This window comes from Oncorhynchus mykiss, chromosome 3 (assembly GCF_013265735.2).
Source record: "Oncorhynchus mykiss isolate Arlee chromosome 3, USDA_OmykA_1.1, whole genome shotgun sequence".
Classification (NCBI taxonomy): Eukaryota; Metazoa; Chordata; class Actinopteri; order Salmoniformes; family Salmonidae; genus Oncorhynchus; species Oncorhynchus mykiss.
Window position 1 is genome coordinate 56,612,503 of NC_048567.1, and position 24,424 is coordinate 56,636,926.

At 45.8% G+C, this 24,424-nt stretch overlaps 1 protein-coding gene across 3 annotated transcripts in view; it reads right to left on the minus strand.

Moving 5' to 3' along the window:
• Positions 1-24,424, minus strand: part of LOC110520263 (voltage-dependent L-type calcium channel subunit beta-4) — a 50,150-nt gene that overhangs the window by 11,699 nt on the left and 14,027 nt on the right. For 2 of the 3 annotated variants that reach the window (XM_021597446.2, XM_021597444.2), the window contains exons 3-5: positions 1,213-1,332; positions 829-951; positions 2-132 (exon numbers count right to left, since the gene is read on the minus strand). In XM_021597446.2, coding sequence (XP_021453121.1) covers positions 2-132; positions 829-951; positions 1,213-1,332 — 374 coding nt within the window. Of the gene's footprint in view, position 1; positions 133-828; positions 952-1,212; positions 1,333-17,812; positions 18,246-24,424 lie in introns of those variants that run through there. The other variant, XM_036974742.1, reaches the window with a different exon arrangement.

Below are 24,424 nucleotides of genomic sequence, written 5' to 3' on the forward strand. Positions count from 1 at the left end.
CCCGTAAGAGCGTGTGCCCCTCTTCTGCTCCTGTTGTAGACGAATGTTATCCAGTTTCAGAGGACTGGGGATGAATCCGATCTCACAGCCCTCCTTCACCAGCCGGCCAATCCACCAGTCATTACTGTACTTCTGTAATGGGCAAGACAACATGAAACAACTCAATGACTGAAGTGTGTGTGCATGTTTGTTTGTTTGTTTGTTTGTTTATTTGTTTGTGTGTGTGGGTGTGTGTGTGTGTGTGTGTGTGTGTGTGTGTGTGTGTGTGTGTGTGTGTGTGTGTGTGTGTGTGTGTGTGTGTGTGTGTGTGTGTGTGTGTGTGTGTGTGTGTGTGTGTGTGTGTGTGTGTGATGATGTGTTAAATAGACATTCACACACTATACAATATGTGACTATGGGAAAAGCAACACAAGACCAATGTCTTAGAATAGCAGTGTGTAACAATCCACAGACATACGGTACTAACTCTATGCGACTGTGAAAGCCAACACAAAACAACACAATGACTCAGAATCGAACAGAAGAGAGTGTGTAAACTCCATAGAGATACAAGGCTGTATACACACTCTATGTGACTCCATTGATTCCAAAGCAGGACATGAATTATTGATATTGCGTCATCCATAATGGCCCGTGAACAGATGTGGCTTGAAGCAAACATAGGCTGTCTGAAATGGCACCCTATTCCCTATATAGTGCACTACTGTTGGCCAGAGCTACTTTTGGCCTCATGGGCTCCGGACAAAAGTAGTGCACTACATAGAGAATAGGATGCCAATTCAAACGCAGCCATAGCTTTAGCAGTACAGTGTGTTATATATGCTGTACCTCTTTAATGTGCAGGAAGTCCTTGGCATCGAAGGAGATGGCAGTTCCTGCCACAGGGACATCCTCATCCAGGGCTCCACAGTAACTGACGTTAGTCTTCACAGCAAAGGCCACGGCTTTGGCCTGAGACGATACAGGAAACACCATGTATAAGAAGAGTGCCTAGCCTAGCTAGATAAGCTCAACCATAACCCACAGGGCATTACTGGTTGCAAAGATGCCCGTTCTGGTTTTAATTTGGTTGTAATAATGTAATTTCAACCAGCTTTGCCTACTGGGGCCTTCCCAATGATAGGGGCCTTGTTCTTAAGGTATATGCCTGTGATAGTACAGTGGCATCGCATAAGGCTACACAGTGGGACACCTAGCAGAAATCTGTCTCACCTTGGCCTTCTCCAGCTGAACAGTGGCCTGCTGCTCCTTCTCCAGCTTGCCGCCTGTCGGTTCCTCCTCCAGGGAGACATCTGAGTCCGATGGTCGGCTAGTGTAGGAGTCAGCTGAACCCTGTAGTGGGACAAGATAACAGTTAGACAACAGCCAGACAACAGTCTGACAACAGTGAGATGGTCGGCTAGTGTAGGAGTCAGCTAACCCTGGACAGGAACAAGACATTATGACATTTGTCCCTGAAATATATTCAATATTGTAGCTGAACCACTCTGTAGTTCTCATTACTATTATGGCACATTTTTCCGTGCTTACACAGGTCAGTGAAGTTTGTGAACCTTTGCATCACTATGAAAGCTGTAATGCTGTGTTGAAAGCTGCAATGCTGTGAACATATATTAGGTAAGTCTAAATGGTTAACCTACTGTACATGTCCTAAATATTACCAGAATGCAATGAATAAGCACAGAGTAGATGTGGCAGAGACAGGCCTACAGCCAGGTGCAACAGAGGGGGGGTCCGTACGTCATGTGGCAGGGAATATGCCTTTCCAAGCGGGATCAAAGGGACCCTGATTAAAGCTGGTGAGCCGTGCGACACAGTTCACAAATATGTGAAGGAGAGAGAGCGAGAACAGAGAGACAAGGACGGCAGGCTGGCACACAAGTGGCAAGACAGCTCCCTTTCTACATCAATACCCCTCAGGCTGAATGGAGCAGAGTGGACTAGTGTTGGAACTGACAGTGATTGCCAGGGTAGATGACCAGTTTGACCACCATGAGGTGTAGTTGGTCATTGAAACTTCCACAAAAGCAGCAGTGAAATTATTTATCTAAAAGGTTCAAAGAAATCTTGGTCAAGATCTGCTGTCTTTTCTTGCTCGGTGCAACAAGGTTAATCAATCTTCAAGGCCCTTGTTCCTTTGTGTGGGATCTTTTGATTCCTGGATCAAAGTAGTCTATTTCTAATGCTTTCAATAGTCTCTTCACAGGAAGCTGATTAGAATGAGAGAGAGAGAGAGAGAGAGAGAGAGAGAGAGAGAGAGTGTGTGTGTGTGTGTGTCCCTGTCTCTGTCCCTGTGTGTTGCTTCCCTGGGTGGACGTGGGTACTGGGGCTCGGCCCACCACCCAACCTCAGGCAGTCTCATGTCATTACGATCAGAAGAGCTGCCCCCGATACCATACACACGCACACACACACACACACACACACACACACACACACACACACACACACACACACACACACACACACACACACACACACACACACACACACACACACACACACACACACACACACACACACACACACATGCCACTCTATTAGCAACGAGTCAGTAGTTGCTGGGAGAGAGCCCGGTACAACACCCCCTCACTCAGTCAGATCGGGAAAGACGAGAGTGTGAAGAGGAGATAGAGGAAGATAAAGGGACAGACCGTGAAGAAAGAGTGAGTAGGGGATGAGAAGAAAGTGTGAGAAGGACATCAAAAGGAGGGGGAGCGGGGGAGGGAGAAAAGTAGAGAGAGGGGGAGATTGAAAGAGGAAGAAGAGGGATAGATAAAGAGAGACAGACAGGGACAGAGAGAGAGAGCGAGAGAGAGAGCGGGAGAGAGAGAGAGAGAGAGAGAGAGAGAGAGAGAGAGAGAGAGAGAGAGAGAGAGAAAGGGAAATAGATAGACAGGGAGAGGGTGACAGAGACAGAGAGACAGAGAGATTTCCCATCAGCCTTGTGAGCGACTCAGAACACACTGTCAGCACAGCAGCACAGCGGAGCCCCAAATGCCAGCACGCAGCGCCTGCCTGCTGCAAGGGGGTGGATGATTCTGAGGGGGGGGCAAGGGGACTCTATTTCAGGCTTCCTGACGAAGGCAATGCTAGACATGATGACGATGATCACATCTACAGCGCAGTGTGCAGTCACAATGGCTATAACATTCACTCAGAGTGTTACAAAGACAACTGATATCTCAGTTCTGGGTCTCGATGTGTCTACTGTGACATGTGATGTTGCTAAAGAGTTGATGACAAGGCAGACATATGCACTCCTACCTCTAGACCTGCCCCCATTCCTGTCTAATAAGTAATACAATAATGACATATAATATGTTACTTTCAAGTCCTAGGGTTAAATCTGTGGCTGTTTTGAATTGGCACATACACTGGGCACATACTCTTTGTGACATCTACTGATGTAACATTTGCTGTCTATCTGTTTGGTCTATAGGATACTGAACTGTCCTGCGACTCACAGGCCCCGCTGCATCATAGCCATCAGCCACTCGTCACCCCCTGCCCCTTGACCAGGCACCCCAGTCAGTCACGTGACCACATGTTACATAACTGCAGCAGGCTGAGTGACGAGAGAGGAGAGGTACCATCATCATCATCACCACTACTGCTGCTGCTGCTACTACTGTTGACATCAATGTCCAGTCTGATTAATCGCCCTGTCCCCTATATCTCTCCCTCGCCTTCTCTCTCCCTCCTTCTTTCTCTTGTTTAAAAAAAAAAAGTAACACTTTTTTTTAAACCTTCATTTAACTAGGAAAGTCAGTTAAGAACAAATTCTTATTTTCAATGACAGCCTAGGAACAGTGGGTTAACTGCCTTGTTCAGAGGTAGAACGACTGATTTTTACCTTGTCAGCTTGGGTATTCGATCTTGCAACCTTCCGGTTACAAGTCCAACGCTCTAACCACTAGGCTACCTGCCACCCCTCATACCTCACCTGTCACGTTCACTCCTGCTCCCCCGTTCAGGCGCTGGACGTCACCGGTCTACTAACCACCGGTTCTGGCAACCCATCTTTACACACACCTCCATCTCATCATCAGTCACACCTGCACGTCATTACTCCCTTGATTACTTAACCTTTATATAGCACTCTTTTGTTATCAGTCATCAGGTGGTATTGCTTATGTTTCTATGTCAGACACTTCTCTTGTTTTGTATCGCTCCATGTTATTATTAAACTCACTAACCGCACCTGCTTCCTGACTCCCTACATCTACTTTATAGAATACTACCTCAACAAATGGAAGTAGCAGTTAACCAAGACATCTCCCAGATGGTCGGCGAACAGAGACACCTACTTCGTCAACACAATGACCAGCTGGCTCATTTGGGGACGGCTATGGATGAGGTCCTCTTCAATGAGTCGACATTACTCAAGGGGCGTCATCTCCAAACAGAGGAGGATTTTCTACCACAAGTCGACCCAGCGAGCCAGTGCCGCAGCCCATCCAGCAGTCCGTTCTGGTCAGCGATGCCTGATTGTCTCTCCTGGACAAATATGACGGGACTCCATTGAAATTCCTTGGCTTCCTACTCCAGTGCTCCCTCTATTCCGCTCATCAGATGGGAGCCCCCACCACGGAGAGGTCCAAGGTTGCCACGGTTATTTCTCTGCTGACTTGACCAGCGTTGGAGTGGGCCATGGCCATCTAGGAGAGGAAGAGATGGGTTCCTATGAGGGGTTCATGGCTCTCTTCAGGGGGGATCTTCGACCATCCACCAGAGGGCAGAGACGGGGGTGAGCTCTTATTCCAACTAGGGCAGGATGGCCAGACTATGGTGGAGTATGCACTCACCTTTCGGACAGTGGCAGCATCCAGAGGACGGCATGAGCTGGTGCTCCGCACCCTATTCAGAAGAGGATTGCGCGAAGAGTTCCAGACGGAGTTGGCTATGGCAACCTATCCTTGGACCCACTCAACGCGATGGCCATCCATCTGATAACCTTTTTTGGGAGTGTCGGTACCGCCATCGCCTCTCTCCCTCCTCCATTGATCATTCTGAGTCAAAGCCTGAACCCATAGAGGTGGGGGCCACATGTCTCTCCGTGGCTGAGCGACACCGTCATAGACAGCTGGGGCTCTGTCCTTATTGTGGACAGGAGGGACACCAGCTTCTAGGGTATCCAGTATGTTCTAACAGGGGGTCCACGGGTTAGGTGTGAGTATTCCATCATCATCACTTTCCGCTAAACCTTTCCTTGTAACGATTTCACTGGCTGGCTGTCCTTCATGTTTTGTTTCTACAGGTCTAGTGGACTCCGGTGCCGCGGGTGAATCTTATTGACCAGGCCCTCGCCTCCTCCCTTAACATCACCTCATACTCACTCTCCTCTCCTTGCCTGGTTCAAGCACTGGAGAGTCAACCACTGGAATCTGGGATAATCACACACATCACAGCACTACTCACCCTCACCGTGGAATCCATACATCAAGTAAGCCTTCCCTTCCTCATCATCAGTGCACCCGTACACAAGATCATCCACCTGCTTACCCTTTCCCTGTGGTTCCACATCGGTTGAAAGTCCTGTGGTTACCCTTCAGCCCAACATCCCGGAGGTATACCAAGATATTTGGGAGGTTTTTCCAAGACCCACGCTACCTGTCTCCCTCCTCATCGGTCCTGGGACTGTGCCATCGACCTGCTTGCAGGCTCTGAGCCTCCGTGTGGCCGCATCTACCCTTTGTTGGTGGCCTTCTTCTTCTTTGCCAATAAGGGGGTAGGATTGTGCTCGTGCATCGATTACAGAAATCTGAATTCCATCACCAAGAAGTACCGCTACACTCTCTTGTTGGGGCGGGCCGCAATTGAACAACTCCGCGGGGCCTAGTTTTTCACCAAGATGAACCTGTGGAAGTGCCTACAATTTGATCCAGATCCGGGAGGGGGATGAATGTAAGACTGCCTTCAGCATGATGTCTGGTCACTACGAGTACTTGGTGATGCCTTTTGGATTAGCCAATTCTCCGTTAGTGTTCGACATTCTGGTCTATTCAGCTAGCTTGGAGGAGCACAAGTATTGTTTATGTTTCTATGTCAGACGCTTCTCTTGTATTGCTCCATGTTTGTTATTATTAACTCACTAACTGCACCTGCTTCCTGACTCCCTGCGTCTATGTTACATCATCCTCTGCTTACAGACCAAAGATTGTAGGCTCAACGTATATCAATCACGACCACCTCCTCTTCTTCCATATGCTCACAGAATTATTCAGTGTCTTTATCATTTTCCCATGCTACAACCTGTCAAGAACAGTAACATATGCTGGCTCCTGTATGCACGGTGTGGACTATGCAGTTCCATTGGCTGTAATAGAAACCTAGAAGTCAATACAACAAAGGACATGTGGAGACATGAAAACATGAGTTATCATACTGTGACATGATGTAATACACATGATGTAATGACCATGTGAGTCATAACTTTCCTTTGGCCTATACAGTGCATTCGGAAAGTATTCAGACCCCTTGTCCTTCTCCACATTTTGTTACGTTACAGCCTTATTTTAAACTGGGGAAAACTTATTCAGACCCTTTGCTATGAGACTCGGAATTGAGCTCAAGTGCATCCTGTTTCAATTGATCATCCTTGAGATGTTTCTACAACTTGATTGGAGTCCACTTGTGGTAAATTCAATTGATTGGACATGATTTGGAAAAGAACACACCTGTCAATATAAGGTCCCATAGTTGACAGTGCATGTCAGAGAAAAAAACAGGCCATGAGGTGGAAGGAATTTTCCGTAGAGCTTCAAGACAGGATTGCGCCTAGGCACAGATCTGGGGAAGGGTACCAAAATATTTCTGCAGTGTTGAAGGTCCCCAAGAACACAGTGGCCTCCCTCATTCTTAAATGGAAGAACTTTAGAACCACCAAGACTCTTCCTTGAGCTGACCGCCCGGCCAAACTGAGCAATTGGGGGAGAAGGGCCATGGTCAGGGAGGTGACCAAGAACCCGATGGTCACTCTGACAGAGCTCCAGAGTTCTTCTGTGGAGATGGGAGAACCTTTCAGAAGGACAACCATCTCTGCAGCACTCCACTAATCAGGCCTTTACGGTAGGGTGGCCAGACGGAAGCCACTCCTCAGTAAAAGGCACATGATAGCCGGCTTGGAGTTTGCCAAAAGGCACCTAAAGGACTCTTGGACCATGAGAAACAAGATTGAACTCTTTGGCCTGAATTCCAAGTGTCACGTCTGGAGGAAACCTGGCACCATCCCTGCGGTGAAGTATAGTGGGGGCAGCATCATGCTGTGGGGAAGTTTTTCAGCGACAGACCCTGGGAGACTAGTCAGGATCTAAGGAAAGATGAACGGAGCAAAGTACAGAGAGATCCTTGATGAAAACCTGCTCCAAAGCGCTCAGGACCTCAGACTGGGGCGAATGTTCACCTTTCTACAGGACAACGCAGGAGTGGCTTTGGGACAAGTCTCTGAATGTCCTTGAATGTCCCAGCCAGAGCCCAGACTTAAACCCCATCAAACATCTCTGGAGAGACCTGAAAATAGCTGTGCAGCGACAAACCTCATCCAACCTTACAGAGCTTGAGAGGATCTGCAGAGAAGAATGGGGGAAACTCCCCAAATACAGGTGTGCCAAACTTGTAGCGTCAACCTAACCTCCCCATCATCTGGTACAAGCCAAGAGTGCCACACTGGAACCTACATGCCTCTCCTCAACTGCCATCCAACTGATGATAGTATCAGAATTTGAAAAAAAGATGTGATTCATTTGGAAGACAAAATGTATATAATGTACAGTATATCTGATAACTTGGTCAACCCCATCTGAAATATAATAAATAATTCACAAAGGACTTCCTCCAGCTCTACCATCTAAGATCATCTTCCTCAGACATACATTTAGGTTTTAATATGTTACTATACTGGCAGAAAAGAAGCTCTGGGGGAAAGGTTTTCTACACCAAAGCATTCACGGAATTCAGTCAGCTGATCACTCCAGTTTGGAACACATTATACCAGGCAGCCAGCTGGTCTGTCTTCCCATTACTGCAACTCAGCAATACTGGAGAGGATGGGGACACTAAGCAATACTGGTCAAATCAAATCAAACTTTGTTTGTCACATGCGCCGAATAAAAAGTGTAGACCTTACCGTGAAATGCTTACTTACAATCCCTTAAACCTACAGTGCAGTTCAAAAATATTTACCAAATAAACTAAAGTAAAACGTGTAAAATAATTCAAGTAACAATAACGAGGATGTATACAAGGGGTACTGGTACCGAGTCAATGTGCGGGGGTACAGGTTAGTTGAGGTAATTTGTTCATTTAGGGAGGGGTGAAGTGACTATGCATAGATAATAAACAGAGAGTAGCAGAAGTGTACAAAACAAATTGAAGGGGGGGGGGGGGGGGGGGGGGGGGGGGGGGTCAATGTAAATAGTCCGGTGGCCATTTGATTAATTGGTCAGCAGTCTTATGGCTTGGGGGTAGAAGCTGTTAAGGAGTTTTGGTTTTAGGACTTTTGGTACTAGACTTGGCGCTCCGGTACCGCTTGCCGTGTGGTAGCAGAGAAAACAGTCTATGACTTGGGTGACTGGAGTCTCCGACAATTTTATGGGCTTTCCTCTGACACCGCCTATTATATAGGTCAAGGATTGCAGGAAGCTTGGCCCCAGTGATGTAATGGGTCGTAAGCACTACCCTCTGCAGAACCTTTTGAGAATCTGGTGACCCATGCCAAATCTTTTCAGTCTCCTGAGAGGGAAAATAGTTTTGTCGTGCCCTCTTCACGACTGTATTGGTGTATTTGGAAAGATGGAGGATGGGGAGAGACTGGAGGATACTAGGGGAGAATGGGGAGAGACTGGGGGATACTAGGAGAGGATGGGGAGAGACTGGAGGATACTAGGGGAGGATGGGGAGAGACTGGAGGATACTAGGGGAGGATGGGGAGAGACTGGAGGATACTAGGGGAGGATGGGGAGAGACTGGGGGATACTAGGGGTGATGGGAGAGACTGGAGGATACTAGGGGAGGATGGGGAGAGACTGGAGGATACTAGGGGAGGATGGGGAGAGACTGGAGGATACTAGGGGAGGATGGGGAGAGACTGGAGGATACTAGGGGAGGATGGGAGAGACTGGAGGATACTAGGGGAGGATGGGGAGAGACTGGAGGATACTAGGGGAGGATGGGGAGAGACTGGAGGATACTAGGGGAGGATGGGGAGAGACTGGGGGATACTAGGAGAGGATGGGGAGAGACTGGAGGATACTAGGGGAGGATGGGGAGAGACTGGAGGATACTAGGGGAGGATGGGGAGAGACTGGAGGATACTAGGGGAGGATGGGAGAGACTGGAGGATACTAGGGGAGGATGGAGAGAGACTGGGGGATACTAGGAGAGGATGGGGAGAGACTGGGGGATACTAGGGGAGGATGGGGAGAGACTGGGGGATACTAGGAGAGGATTGGGAGAGACTGGGGGATACTAGGGGAGGATGGGGAGACTGGGTGATACTAGGGGAGGATGGGAGAGACTGGGGGATACTAGGGGAGGATGGGAGAGGCTGGGGGATACTAGGGGAGGATGGGGAGAGACTGGGGGATACTAGGAGAGGATGGGAGAGACTGGGGGATACTAGGAGAGGATGGGGAGAGACTGGGGGATACTAGGGGAGGATGGGGGAGACTGGGGGATACTAGGAGAGGATGGGGGAGACTGGGGGATACTAGGGGAGGATGGGAGAGACTGGGGGATACTAGGGGAGGATGGGAGAGACTGGGGGATACTAGGGGGGATGGGAGAGACTGGGGGATACTAGGGGAGGATGGGAGAGACTGGGGGATACTAGGGGAGGATGGGGAGAGACTGGGGGATACTAGGAGAGGATGGGGGATACTAGGGGAGGATGGGGGAGACTGGGGATACTAGGGGAGGATGGGGAGAGACTGGGGGATACTAGGGTAGGATGGGAGAGACTGGGGGATACTAGGGGAGGATGGGGGAGACTGGGGGATACTAGGGGAGGATGGGGAGAGACTGGGGGATACTAGGGTAGGATGGGAGAGACTGGGGGATACTAGGGGAGGATGGGAGAGACTGGGGGATACTAGGGGAGGATGGGGAGAGACTGGGGATACTAGGAGAGGATGGGAGAGACTGGGGGATACTAGGGGAGGATGGGAGAGACTGGGGGATACTAGGGGAGGGTGGGGAGAGACTGGGGGATACTAGGGGAGGATGGGAGAGACTGAGGGATACTAGGGGAGGATTGGAGAGACTGGGGGATACTAGGGGAGGATGGGAGAGACTGGGGGATACTAGGGGAGGATGGGAGAGACTGGGGGATACTAGGGGAGGATGGGAGAGACTGAGGGATACTAGGGGAGGATTGGAGAGACTGGAGGATACTAGGGGAGGATGGGAGAGACTGGGGGATACTAGGGGAGGATGGGGAGAGACTGGGGGATACTAGGAGAGGATGGGGGATACTGGGGGATACTAGGGGAGGATGGGGAGAGACTGGGGGATAGTAGGGGAGGATGGGGAGAGACTGGGGGATAGTAGGGGAGGATGGGAGAGACTGGGGGATACTAGGGGAGGATGGGAGAGACTGGGGGATACTAGGGTAGGATGGGTTAGACTGGGGGATACTAGGGGAGGATGGGAGAGACTGGGGGATACTAGGGGAGGATGGGAGAGACTGGGGGATACTAGGAGAGGATGGGGGATACTAGGGGAGGATGGGGAGACTGGGGGATACTAGGGGAGGATGGGGAGAGACTGGGGATACTAGGGGAGGATGGGAGAGACTGGGGGATACTAGGGGAGGATGGGGAGAGACTTGGGGATACTAGGGGCGGATGGGGGAGACTGGGGGATCCTAGGAGATGATGGGGGAAACTGGGGGATACTAGGGGAGGATGGGGAAAGACTGGGGGATACTAGGGGAGGATGGGGAGAGACTGGGGTATACTAGGGGAGGATGGGAGAGACTGGGGGATACTAGGAGAGGATGGGGGAAACTGGGGGATACTAGGAGATGATGGGGGAGACTGGGGGATACTAGGGGAGGATGGGAGAGACTGGGGGATACTAGGAGATGATGGGGGAGACTGGGGGATACTAGGAGATGATGGGGGAGACTGGGGGATACTAGGAGAGACTGGGGGATCCTAGGGGATACTAGGGGAGGATGGGGAGAGACTGAGGGATAATAGGGGAGGATGGGGAGAGACTGGGGATACTAGGGGAGGATGGGGAGAGACTGTGGATACTAGGGGAGGATGGGGAGAGACTGGGGATACTAGGGGAGGATGGGGAGAGACTGGGGATACTAGGGGATGATGGGGAGAGACGGGATACTAGGGGAGGATGGGGAGAGACGGGATACTAGGGGAGGATGGGGGAGACTGGAAATACTAGGGAAGGATGGGGGAGATTCTCAGTTACACTGGGTGAGGAGACTCAGGCATAATTGGTGGGGATTGAGGAAAGTCTGAATTATACTGGCAGTAGGAGGGAGAGATTCAACCATACTCGGGAGGATGGAGGGATAGGGGAAGTTTGGGGAGACTGCAGGAGGATGGGAAACACTCAGATCCTTTGCAGTATTCCCTTCTATCTTGTGATAGAGCATCCATGATCCTACAATGGAAGCACAAATATGTTTGATGGCCTGTTATCATTGTGGTCAAGAACTTGTGAATCCACTGTAAGACAATATTCAAAAAGTACTGAATATCTATACCATTCACCAGCACCTTCATTGGCCAAGAATATCATTCCACTGAACCAAAAGGTACAGGAAAACTTGAGCACTACCTGTCACTTTGAAAACAACAAAAATATGCAGAGCATAACAACAAACCAAAAAGGATATTTTGGCAAAAAAAGACTGAAAAGACCCAGTTGAAACTCATTGAAAACAACCAATGAGGCAATTTAGTTAGGATTAATGGTACCAGGACCAGATTTCACCAGCAGAAATGATCCATTTAGAATCTTTCCATCAATGCAAATAACTGTTATTTACTACTGTCACGCCCTGGCCATAGAGAGGCTTTTATTCTCGATTTTGGTTAGGCCAGGGTGTGACTAGGGTGGGCATTCTAGTTTCTTTATTTCTATGTTTTTCTATTTCTTTGTTTTTTGCCGAGTGTGGATCCCAATCAGAGGCAGCTGTTTATCATTGCCTCTGATTGGGGATCACATATAAGTTGTCATTCTCCTTTTGGTGTTTGTGGGATCTTTTTGTTGTTGTTTGTTAGCTCTGTGAAGCATGCAAAACGTGCTGTTGTTATTCTTTTGGTGTTCTGAGTAATTAAAGAATCATGAACACTTACCACGCTGCACCTTGGTCTCCTTCAGACGACAAACATTACAACTACCTCATTATGGCAAAATGTATGGGAATGTAAACCAAATATTCATGTCAGTACATTTATTGGTAAGATTATTTTAACAATACAAAACATACATATACAAACGACAATATCACACAAACATCAACTACATCACACCTGCCCAGACCCACCTGTTCACACCCCCCATCTCCAGCACCCTCATCACTCTCAACAACATGACCTCAAACTGCACCATTTTGTTTCTCTCCGTCGCCCAGGCACTTTCAACATTTAGATAATAAAGCATTTGACCTTCATGTCAGTTCAAAACAATCGATGTGTCACCCCTATGTCAGACTTTGACTGATCAACAAAGCAAACCATCCAGCAGTTACGTATTAGGAAATTACTTTGTCCTTGTGGCGACAATGTTTTTTAAAATTGTTTTATTTATTTATTTTTATTTATTCATTTAACTTCCAAGTCAGTTAAGAACAAACTCTTAATTACAATGACATCACTACAAGAGAGACAACACTACATAAAGAGAGACCTGAGACAACAACATAGCAAGGCAGCAACACATAGCAACACAACATGACAACAACATGGTAGCAGCACAAAACATGGTACAAACATTATTGGGCACAGACAACAGCACAAAGGGTAAGAAGGTAGAGACAACAATACATCACACAAAGCAGCCACAACTTTCAATAAGAGTGTCCATGATTGAGTCTTTGAATGAAGTGATTGAGATAAAACTGTCCAGTTTGAGTGTTTGTTGCAGCTCGTTCCAGTCCCTAGCTGCAGCGAACTGAAAAGATGATCGACCCAGGGATGTTTGTGCTTCAGGACCTTTAACAGAATGTGACTGGCAGAACGGGTGTTGTATGTGGAGGATGAGGGCTGCAGTAGATATATCAGATAGGGGGGAGTGAGGCCTAAGAGGGATTTATAAATAAGCATCAACCAGTGGGTCTTGCGAAGGGTATACAGAGATGACAAGTTTACAGAGGAGTATAGAGTGCAGTGATGTGTCCTATAAAGAGCATTGGTGGCAAATCTGATGGCCGAATGGTAAAGAACATCTAGCCGCTCGAGAGCACCCTTACCTGCACCCTTTCCTGCCGATCTATAAATGATGTCTCCATAATCTAGCATGGGTAGGATGGTCATCTGAATCAATGTAATTATTCTTAAAGCACATCTCACACTAGATTTATTAATGTTTTTTATTTGATTTATTTCACCTTTATTTAACCAGGTAGGCCAGAGAACAAGTTCCCATTTACAACTGCGACCTGGCCAAGATAAAGCAAAGCAAGTAGAGATACTGGGGTGCAAAAGAGCAAGAAAAAATATGGGGATGAGGTAGTTGGGTGTGCTATTTACAGATTGGCTGTGTACAGGTACAATTAAAGTTACAATGAAAGTACAATGAAAGTTAAAGTTAGAGAGGGAGATATAAGACTCCAGCTTCGATGATTTTTGCAATAAGTTCTAGTCATTGGCAGCAGTGAACTAGAAGGAAAGGTGGCCAAAGGAAGTGTTAGCTTTGGGGATGACCAGTGAAATATACCTGCTGGAGCGCGTGCTACGGGTGGGTGTTGCTATGGTGACCAGTGAGCTGAGATAAGGCAGGGCTTTACCTAGCAAAGACTTATAGATGACCTGGAGCCAGTGGGTTTGGCGACTAATATGTAGCGAGGACCAGCCAACAAGGTAGTATATGGGGCTTTGGTGACAAAACGGATGGCACTGTGATAGACTACATCCAATTTGCTGAGTAGTGTTGGAGAGAATTTTGTAAATGACATTGCCGAAGTCAAGGATCGGTAGGATAGTCAGTTTTACGAGAGTATGTTTGGCAGCATGAGTGAAGGAGGCTTTGTTGCAAAATAGGAAGACGAGTCTAGATTTAATTTTGGATTGGAGATGCTTAATGTGAATCTGGAAGAAGAGTTTACAGTCTAACCAGACACTTAGGTATTTGTAGTTGTCCACATATTCTAAGTCAGAACCGTCCAGAGTAGTGATTCAAGACGGGCGGGCATGTGCGGGCAACAATAGGTTGAAGAGCATGCATTTAGTTTTACTTGCATTCAAAAGCAACTGGAGGCACGGAAGGAGTGTTGTATGGCATTGAAGCTTGTTTGGAGGTTAGTTAACACAGTGTCCAAAGAAGGGCCAGAAGTATACAGAATGGTGTCGTCTGTGTAGAGGTGGATCAGATAATCACCAGCAGCAAGAGCGACATCATTGATGTATACAGAGAAAAGAGTCGGCCCGAGAATTGAACCCTGTGGCATCCCCATAGAGACTGCCAGAGGTCCGGACAACGGGACCTCCGATTTGACACACTGAACTCTATCTGAGAAGTAGTTGGTGAACCAGACGAGGCAGTCATTTGAGAAACCAAGGTTATTGAGTCTGCCGAATGTGGGTCAAGAGAGACTACAAAGGAATTGAAGCTAAGAAGAAATATGATCTCTGTTTGTGCCTCTTCACATGCTTGGCAGAGGCATGCTGTCATGACACACTTTAAAGGTGTTAGATCTAGAATGTCTCCAAATTTCTCCCCTATGTGGAAGCTAGGTGAATTGCAACAGTACTAGGCTGCATTCAAAACAAATCTGCCCCGTGTAGCATTTCCCCTTAACATGGCGGAGACTCCATGTAAAAACAATATTTGTTGTTATTGAAAATATATTTCACATCGATTTAGATGGTACAATGATTCCCTACACTATTCAATGCTTGCTTTCTCACATAAACTTAAATTGAGCGAACAGTGTAGAATTTCAATAACCAGGAAAATTACAGAACGATTTCTACATCAGCCGCTTGACCCGATTTCCACTAGATAACACAGCCACAAAGTCAAAACAGCTTTCCCATTTTGACAACAGATGCCGCTTTTGCGGGAGAAATGAGTAGGCGAATATAACTGCCAATCACAACACTGGTGGGTAAGTAATACTGTGAAACATTATGATTACACTATTACTACAGATATATTATGGACATTTTCTGGAATTACAATGCCAAAATTCAAACAAGATCCTGAAGTGTATCACCTTTAAAAGATTCCTAAAATGACTTGTAGTGGGCACAAGGCACCCGCCACCTCTCCCACCACCAGGCCACTCACACTACTAGGTCACTAGTGAGAAAGTTATCGATGAGTGTCAAGAAAGCTGGGCTTGAAACAATCAAGGATCAGGCCACACTCATGCCTTATCTGTTGAGACGCCTAGGAAGATACTGTCTGAAAATGGCAGCCACTAACACTTCCAGACCGGTGATAAGCACCGATAACAGTCTACAGGACCATTAGGAAATATTCTGGAGCAGAGGTGCCTTAAAGAAGTTTACAACTGCTGGGTAACAAGACACCCTCTTACAGGGGAGATGGATTAAACAAATGTCTAAGACATAGCGCTCACACTTTATTGGGATAGTCCATCTGTAGATACTATCAACAAACTATCTGTTGATAAGCAACTGCTTGCTAAGGTGCCAGTTAGGGTTAGGTTTAGAATAAGGGTTAAGTTTAGGTTTAGAATAAGGGTAAGGGTTAAGATTAGGGTTAGGACAGGGCCAGGGTTGAGGATTCGGATAAGAGTTAGTAGATGGTTAGTTGAAATGTTACTGATAGTCTACTGATAGTAGAGCTGGGGTGGGCAACTCAACATTTTTGGGGGGAATTTAGTCATGGTCTCAACTTACTGTTGAACTTACTCTCTCCCTACCTTCACTACTCTCTCGCCCTTCACTCCTCTCTCCCTCCCTTCACTACTCTCTCTCTCCCTTCACTCCTCTCTCCCTCCCTTCACCACTCTCTCTCCCTTCACTCCTCTCTCCCTCCCTTCACTCCTCTCTCCCTCCCTTCACTAATCTCTCTCTTCCTTCACTCCTCTCCCCCTCCCTTCACTACTCTCTCTCCCTTCACTCCTCTCTCCCTTCACTACTCTCTCCCTCCCTTCACTACTCTCTCCCTCCCTTAACTACTCTCTCTCCTTTCACTCCTCTCTCCCTCCCTTCACTAATCTCTCTCTTCCTTCACTCCTCTCCCCCTCCCTTCACTACTCTCTCTCCCTTCACTCCTCTCTCCCTTCACTACTCTCTCCCTCCCTTCACTCCTCTCTCCCTCCCTTAACTACTCTCTCTCCCTTCACTCCTCCCTCCCTCCCTTCACTCCTCTCTCCCTCCCTTCACTAATCTCTCTCTTCCTTCACTCCTCTCCCCCTCCCTTCACTACTCTCTCTCCCTTCACTCCTCTCTCCCTTCACTACTCTCTCCCTCCCTTCACTACTCTCTCCCTCCCTTAACTACTCTCTCTCCCTTCACTCCTCTCTCTCTCCCTTCACTACTCTCTCCCTCCCTTCACTACTCTCTCCCTCCCTTAACTACTCTCTCTCCCTTCACTCCTCTCTCCCTCCCTTCACCACTCTCTCTCCCTTCACTCCTCTCTCTCTCCCTTCACTACTCTCTCCCTCCCTTAACTACTTTCTCTCTCCCTCACTTAACTACCTAACCAGCCCAAAAACGTTTTTCTCTTGTTGATTCCCATCACACATCAATATAAAGTTGGGTTGCTCCATAGCAATTGAGTATAATGGTGTGTATGAAGACCTATTCTAGCACTGTTTAGTCTGCATTGATAGGATTGTGGTACTGCTCTGTATTTTGGACTTCATGGTTCTCTGATCATCTGCATCCCTATGTGTGTGTTGATTGTACTATACATGCTTTCATCTGAGAGAAAGAGTGAAAGGAGAAAACAACAGAGTGAGAGAAGGAAAATGGTGGGACACTGTCCCTTTAAATGAGACACAAAATACTTGCAGCTCTCTGTTCCAAGGAGCTACATAATGATACATTAAGCAATCACAACCTTAAAGGGAAGGGCTAAGGCTCTGCTCCGCAGGCTAACACACACGCACTCACACACACACAGAGTTACAGCGTGTATTGGCTAATCAGTCATCCAAAGACATGGTAGATGGTATAGAGAGAGTCCTGTATGTCAAGATCAGTGGATGTTCAATAATATAGAACGAAGTAATGAAGGGTTCATCTAGCTTGTTCTCCTTCAGTGGCATCAGAAGCCTTGGAGAATCACACAGAGAACCATACAGAGAACGAGAACCACACGGAGAACCATTCAGAGACACATGCATCCCTCTCCTCCACCCCCCCCCCCCCCCCCCCCCCCCCCCCCCATGATCCACACACCTTCTCTTATACACGCTGAGTCTCCACCCTCCTCCGACCCCTTGTGTGTGTTTGAGTGCATTTTGTGTGTGTGTTTGCATGTTCAACCAGTGTCAGTTGTATGGTGTTGTCAATACACAGACACCTCTCTCTCTCTCTCTTTCTCAGACACACACACACATACACACAATGAGAAAATAACAGCACGGCACAGGCAATTAACACTGCTTACACCATCTAGCCCTCCACCACAACCCCTTACTCACCGCCTCCGAGTCTTCAAATCCATGTAGGTACAAATTATCATACATGGAGGTTTAATATTCCAACAAGCACCACTTGACGAATTGACAAAAATAGTAACGATGGATTGAAGCACCAGCACTAGAGATGGATTAATGGGGGTTTACATTCCCACTAGATAGAAAACAACCACACCATAGCAGACATTTTAAAAAGCCCCTTCTTATTGTTCTCCTCTCTTAGCCTTGATGGTGAATTTAATGTTTTTGCCCCAGGCTTAAAGAGTTTTCCTTAAACCCATAATAAGGCAACGCAGAGCTTCAGTTATCCCCAGAGGCTGCTTTCTAGATCCAGACCTGGCATTTTATCTGCCTTCCAAATGAAGAGCCAACTGTTCCTCAATCATAGGCTGATGACAAAGCAGGGAGGCAGGCTCCTGATTGGCTTCTTCATGCTCCAGTCAGCTTGAGCGAGCATTCTCACTGATGGTGAATAAGGAAGAGAAGAGGAGAGGAGGGTCTGTAGATTGAGAGCGGCAGCCTTTCCCCTCCATCTCTGACTGGGGTCTCATGTAATTTTCTACCCATTTCTAATACCCTCTGTTGTATTCTCACTATCTCTCTATCTTTACCTCTATAGCCCTCCCCTATCTCTTTTTATTTTCCTCTGTCGTATGGTGGCTTGGTGAAGAGGCTAATATGTGTGTGTGTTTATATTTTTATAACCCTTATTTTACCAGGTAAGTTGAGTGAGAACACATTCTCATATACAGCAACGGCCCAGGGAATAGTTACTGGGGGAGGGGGGATGAAAGAGCCAACTGGAAGCTGGGGATAATTAGGTGGCCATGATGGTCAGATTGAGGATCAGACCCTTTTAACGTCCCATACAAAAGACGACACTCTACACAGGGCAAAGTTCTGTGGCATTGTAATATTTTTGGGGGGAGGGGGGGGGGGGGGGGGGGGGGGGCAGAGGAAATGTGCCTCCTACTGGCACTCCAGTACCACTTCCAGCAGCATCTGTTCTCCCATCCAGGGACCGATCAGTGTCGACCCTGCTTAGGTTCAGTGGGATGCAGGTGTGTGTATGAGTGTGTGTTGACTACATTGTATCCCACAGTTGTCCTTTGGGTGGTGGAACCATTCTTGATACACACAGGAAAAGTGTGAAAAACCCAGCAGTGTTGCAGTTTTTGACACAAACCATTGCGCCTGGCACCTACTACCATACCCCGTTGAAAGGCATTTTTATCTTTTGTCTTGCCCATTCACCCTCTGAATGGCTCACACACAATCCATGTCTCAATCCATGTCTGCGCTGATCAAAGTGGATTTAACAAGTGACATCAATAAGAGATAATAGGTTTCACCTGGATTCATCTAGTCAGTTTATGTCATAGAAAGAGTAGGAGTTCTTAGTGTTGTGTATACTCAGTGTAAAATTAGACATACAAATAATTTCATTTTATAATGAGGAGATATATTCATGATATATTTTTCTTGTTTCTGATTACAATTTCGATAAACAAGTACATTCTCAAACAAGTGTGTCCCTTTGATTTAATCAAGTGAAATTGCAGTGAAACATTTGTTGGGATTCAAAGAGCTCCTTTCAAAAGACATGGTGGAAGACTGGAGCAATATCGCCCTCTAGTGATGAAGAGACTTACAGCAGGTGCACATGCTACAAACTGCCCATCTTCTCATCTGAAAATATGAAACATCACAATCGGACAGATTTGACTCTCTCCTACCCAACCCCACTTTTTTTTTTTACATTGTTTGCAAACTGATATGTGACACGTATTAATGCCAAAATAACATGCAAAACAAAAGTAATTAAGTTAATAAAGCCGTATCCAAACATCGTGTCTTTTTTGCAGCTCCAAAATGCAGGCGTTTCAGCCTAGCTCAGTGCTTTTTGTGGTGGTGGTGGGGCAGCCAGCGGAAAATACAGATAGTAGGGGTTGGTAATGTTCTCTAAATGCGCCACTATTGGCTCATGTGAGGCTCAAAACAGGTGGGGCTCTGAATGACGGGTCACCACTGGACCTGAACATTGACTGGTTAGCAACTAGCTGTTCGCTCAAGAGGAAGCTTCTAACTGTAATATCTGTAATATGACCCAGGTTATCACTTAACCAACTAGAGTGCATACCAATGGTGTTGGATCTGTGACATCTACTTGTATTGATCATATCTTCACTAATGCTACAGAGCTTTGCTACAAAGCAACATTAGTTTCCATTGGCTGTAGTGACCATAACATTGTGGCAATAACAAGGAAAGCCAAAGTGCCAAAGGTTGGGCATAAAGTAATTTATAAGAGTAAAGCACACTGCCCTTAAACAGTAAAGCACCCTTTGCTGGCTCTAACAGCAGCCCAATCAGTTTGCTGTCTGTTCTTAGTAAACTGATGGAGAGGATTGTGTTTGACCAAATAAAATGCTATTTTTTAGAGAACAAGTTAACTACCGACTTTCAGCATGGAATATAGAGAAGGGCACTTAACTTGTACTGCACAACAGATAATTGGTTAAAATAAATGGATAACACGTTGTTAGTTGGAGCTGTTTTGTTAGATTTCAGCCTTTGATGTTATTGCTGTCACGTGGTTGGAGAGTTATTTATACAATAGAACCCAGAGGATGTTTTTCAATGGAAGCTTCTCTAACATCAGTAGTGCTGAGCAATTAACCAAAATTTGTAAAATTCCATTTAGTTATTTTTTTCCCTGTGAGATCGATGTGCAGTTTCTCTGAAGATAAATCAAATCAAGCCCGAACTGTGCGACGTAGTTGAGAGTTGTAGTTTCCAACAGGCCAATATTTTACATAGGTTAGCGCAGAAAATGTGGTAATTAACTACAATGACCATAATACATATTTACTTTTTTTGTATACGCCAACCAATAGAGGACCACAATGGGGAAAAGTCTTTGACTTTTTGTGTATATAATCCATGTCAATTTGGGAAATGTATTGGTTGCCTGGTGTGGCTTCTTTATGTATTTTAAATGGTCAAATAAAATAAAATAGAAAATTACTCGCCTACTTGTCTGGTCTGTGTGGAGAATACACGGAGACAGAGAAAAGAGAGAACGCCCGATCGAGAGGGACAGAAATCAGATGCTTTACGAGGTATCCTGAAAATACATTATCTAAGTGATTGACAGTTGGTATTCAGCAGCCATAAAAGTATGCCTTATTTACTTTGAAGAACTACTAAAATAGTGATTTTGTCAGACAGCATAGGCAGCAGCTCTATAGAGATGAGATGATGACTTGGAATTAAATAATAAAGTCAGAAAATAAAACAAATGTAATATACACAACAACTGAAATATTTTATTAAAGTCATGTGAATATATGATGGTTCATACTGTAAGTTAGGCCTCACTCCCCCCTATCTGAGATATCTACTGCAGCCCTCCACCACATACAACACCAGTCACATTCTGTTAAAGGTCCTGAAGCACAAACATCCCTGGGTCGATCATCTTTTCAGTTCGCTGCAGCTAGCGACTGGAACGAGCTGCAACAAACACTCAAACTGGACAGTTTTATCTCAATCTCTTCATTAAAAGACACAATCATGGACACTCTTACTGACAGTTGTGGGTGCTTTGTGTGATGTATTGTTGTCTCTACCTTCTTACCCTTTGTGCTGTTGTCTGTGCCCAATAATGTTTGTACCATGTTTTGTGCTGCTACCATGTTGTATGCTACCATGTTGTTGTCATGTTGTGTTGCTACCATGCTTCGTTGTCATGTGTTGCTGCCTTGGTGTGTTGTTGTCTCAGGTCTCTCTTTATGTAGTGTTGTGTTGTCTCTCTTGTTGTGATGTGTTTTTGTCCTATATTTATAGAGGATATTTATATTTGATTTATTTTTAATTTTGAATCCCAGGCCCCCGTCCCCGCAGGAGGCCTTTTGGTAGGCCGTCATTGTAAATAAGAATTTGTTCTTAACTGACTTGCCTAGTTAAATAAAGGTTAAATAAAATAAAATCAAGTTAAGCATTAATGGCCAGTCACTACCATCATCTGACTTTTATTAGTTGATTTTTTTCTGTGTTGTTACAGCATTCCTCACACATGATGCATAATGCATTAATGTACGAAATAGAAAACCGTTATTATTTTTTAATAATAGAAACGAAACCGACCCGACCCGAAACCGAATCACTAATCGCTCAGCACTAAACATCAGATACAGTGCCTTGCGAAAGTATTCGGCCCCCTTGAACTTTGCGACCTTTTGCCACATTTCAGGCTTCAAACATAAAGATATAAAACTGTATTTTTTTTTGAAGAATCAACAACAAGTGGGACACAATCATGAAGTGGAACGACATTTATTGGATATTTCAAACTTTTTTAACAAATCAAAAACTGAAAAATTGGGCGTGCAAAATTATTCAGCCCCCTTAAGTTAATACTTTGTAGCGCCACCTTTTGCTGCGATTACAGCTGTAAGTCGCTTGGGGTATGTCTCTATCAGTTTTGCACATCGAGAGACTGACATTTTTTCCCATTCCTCCTTGCAAAACAGCTCGAGCTCAGTGAGGTTGGATGGAGAGCATTTGTGAACAGCAGTTTTCAGTTCTTTCCACAGATTCTCGATTGGATTCAGATCTGGACTTTGACTTGGCCATTCTAACACCTGGATATGTTTATTTTTGAACCATTCCATTGTAGATGTTGCTTTATGTTTTGGATCATTGTCTTGTTGGAAGACAAATCTCCGTCCCAGTCTCAGGTCTTTTGCAGACTCCATCAGGTTTTCTTCCAGAATGGTCCTGTATTTGGCTCCATCCATCTTCCCATCAATTTTAACCATCTTCCCTGTCCCTGCTGAAGAAAAGCAGGCCCAAACCATGATGCTGCCACCACCATGTTTGACAGTGGGGATGGTATGTTCAGCTGTGTTGCTTCTACGCCAAACATAACGTTTTGCATTGTTGCCAAAAAGTTCCATTTTGGTTTCATCTGACCAGAGCACCTTCTTCCACATGTTTGGTGTGTCTCCCAGGTGGCTTGTGGCAAACTTTAAACTACACTTTTTATGGATATCTTTAAGAAATGGCTTTCTTCTTGCCACTCTTCCAAAAAGGACAGATTTGTGCAATATATGACTGATTGTTGTCCTATGGACAGAGTCTCCCACCTCAGCTGTAGATCTCTGCAGTTCATCCAGAGTGATCATGGGCCTCTTGGCTGCATCTCTGATCAGTCTTCTCCTTGTATGAGCTGAAAGTTTAGAGGGACGGCCAGGTCTTGGTAGATTTGCAGTGGTCTGATACTCCTTCCATTTCAATATTATCGCTTGCACAGTGCTCATTGGGATGTTTAAAGCTTGGGAAATCTTTTTGTATCCAAATCCGGCTTTAAACTTCTTCACAACAGTATCTCGGACCTGCCTGGTGTGTTCCTTGTTCTTCATGATGCTCTCTGCGCTTTTGACGGACCTCTGAGACTATCACAGTGCAGGTGCATTTATACGGAGACTTCATTACACACAGGTGGATTGTATTTATCATCATTAGTCATTTAGGTCAACATTGGATCATTCAGAGATCCTCACTGAACTTCTGGAGAGAGTTTGCTGCACTGAAAGTAAAGGGGCTGAATAATTTTGCACGCCCAATTTTTCAGTTTTTGATTTGTTAAAAAAGTTTGAAATATCCAATAAATGTCGTTCCACTTCATGATTGTGTCCCACTTATTGTTGATTCTTCACAAAAAAATACAGTTTTATATCTTTATGTTTGAAGCCTGAAATGTGGCAAAAGGTCGCAAAGTTCAAGGGGGCCGAATACTTTCGCAAGGCACTGTATGTACAGTGCAGTGTCCCTCAGGGCAGTTGCCTTCGACCCGTTATTGATCTTCGTTTCTCTAAATGATTTGCCACTGGTCTTACACTATGCTATAATGACTATGTATGCGGATGATTCCACACTCTACATGTCAGCACCCAAAGCCAGTGAGCTCACTGAAATTCTACATAAGGAGTTACAGTCAGTATCAGAATGGGTGATTAATAATAAACTGTTCTTAAATACATCTAAAACTAAAAGCATTGTATTTGGTTCAAATCATTATCTAAGACCTAAACCTCAACTGGAGTTGTACATAAAGGGTGTAATCAATGAGCAAGTTGAATCAAATCAAATTAAATCAAATTTTATTGGTCACATACACGTGTTTAGCAGATGTTATTGCAAGTGTAGCGAAATGCTGACAGTGCTGACAGTGCAGTAATATCTAACAAGTAGGAAGCTGTTCTGCTTTTTTGACACAAATCCACTGTACTAGTTGTTCAGGCTCTGGTGTTGTCCCATCTTGATTACTGTCCGGTAATATAGTGCAGCAAAGAATGACCTAGCAAAGCAGCAGCTGGCTCAAAACAGAGCACCACGCCTTGGCCTTAACTGCACATACATAACTTACATCAACAACATGTATGCCAGCCTTTCCTGTTTGAGGGTTGACAAGAGAGTAACTGCTTCTCTTCTAGTTTTTATGAGAAATATTACTGTGATGAAAATTCCAGATTGCCTGCATAATCAATTAACCTTCAGCTCAGACATCCATACATACCCCACAAGACATGCCACCAGGGGTCTCTTCAC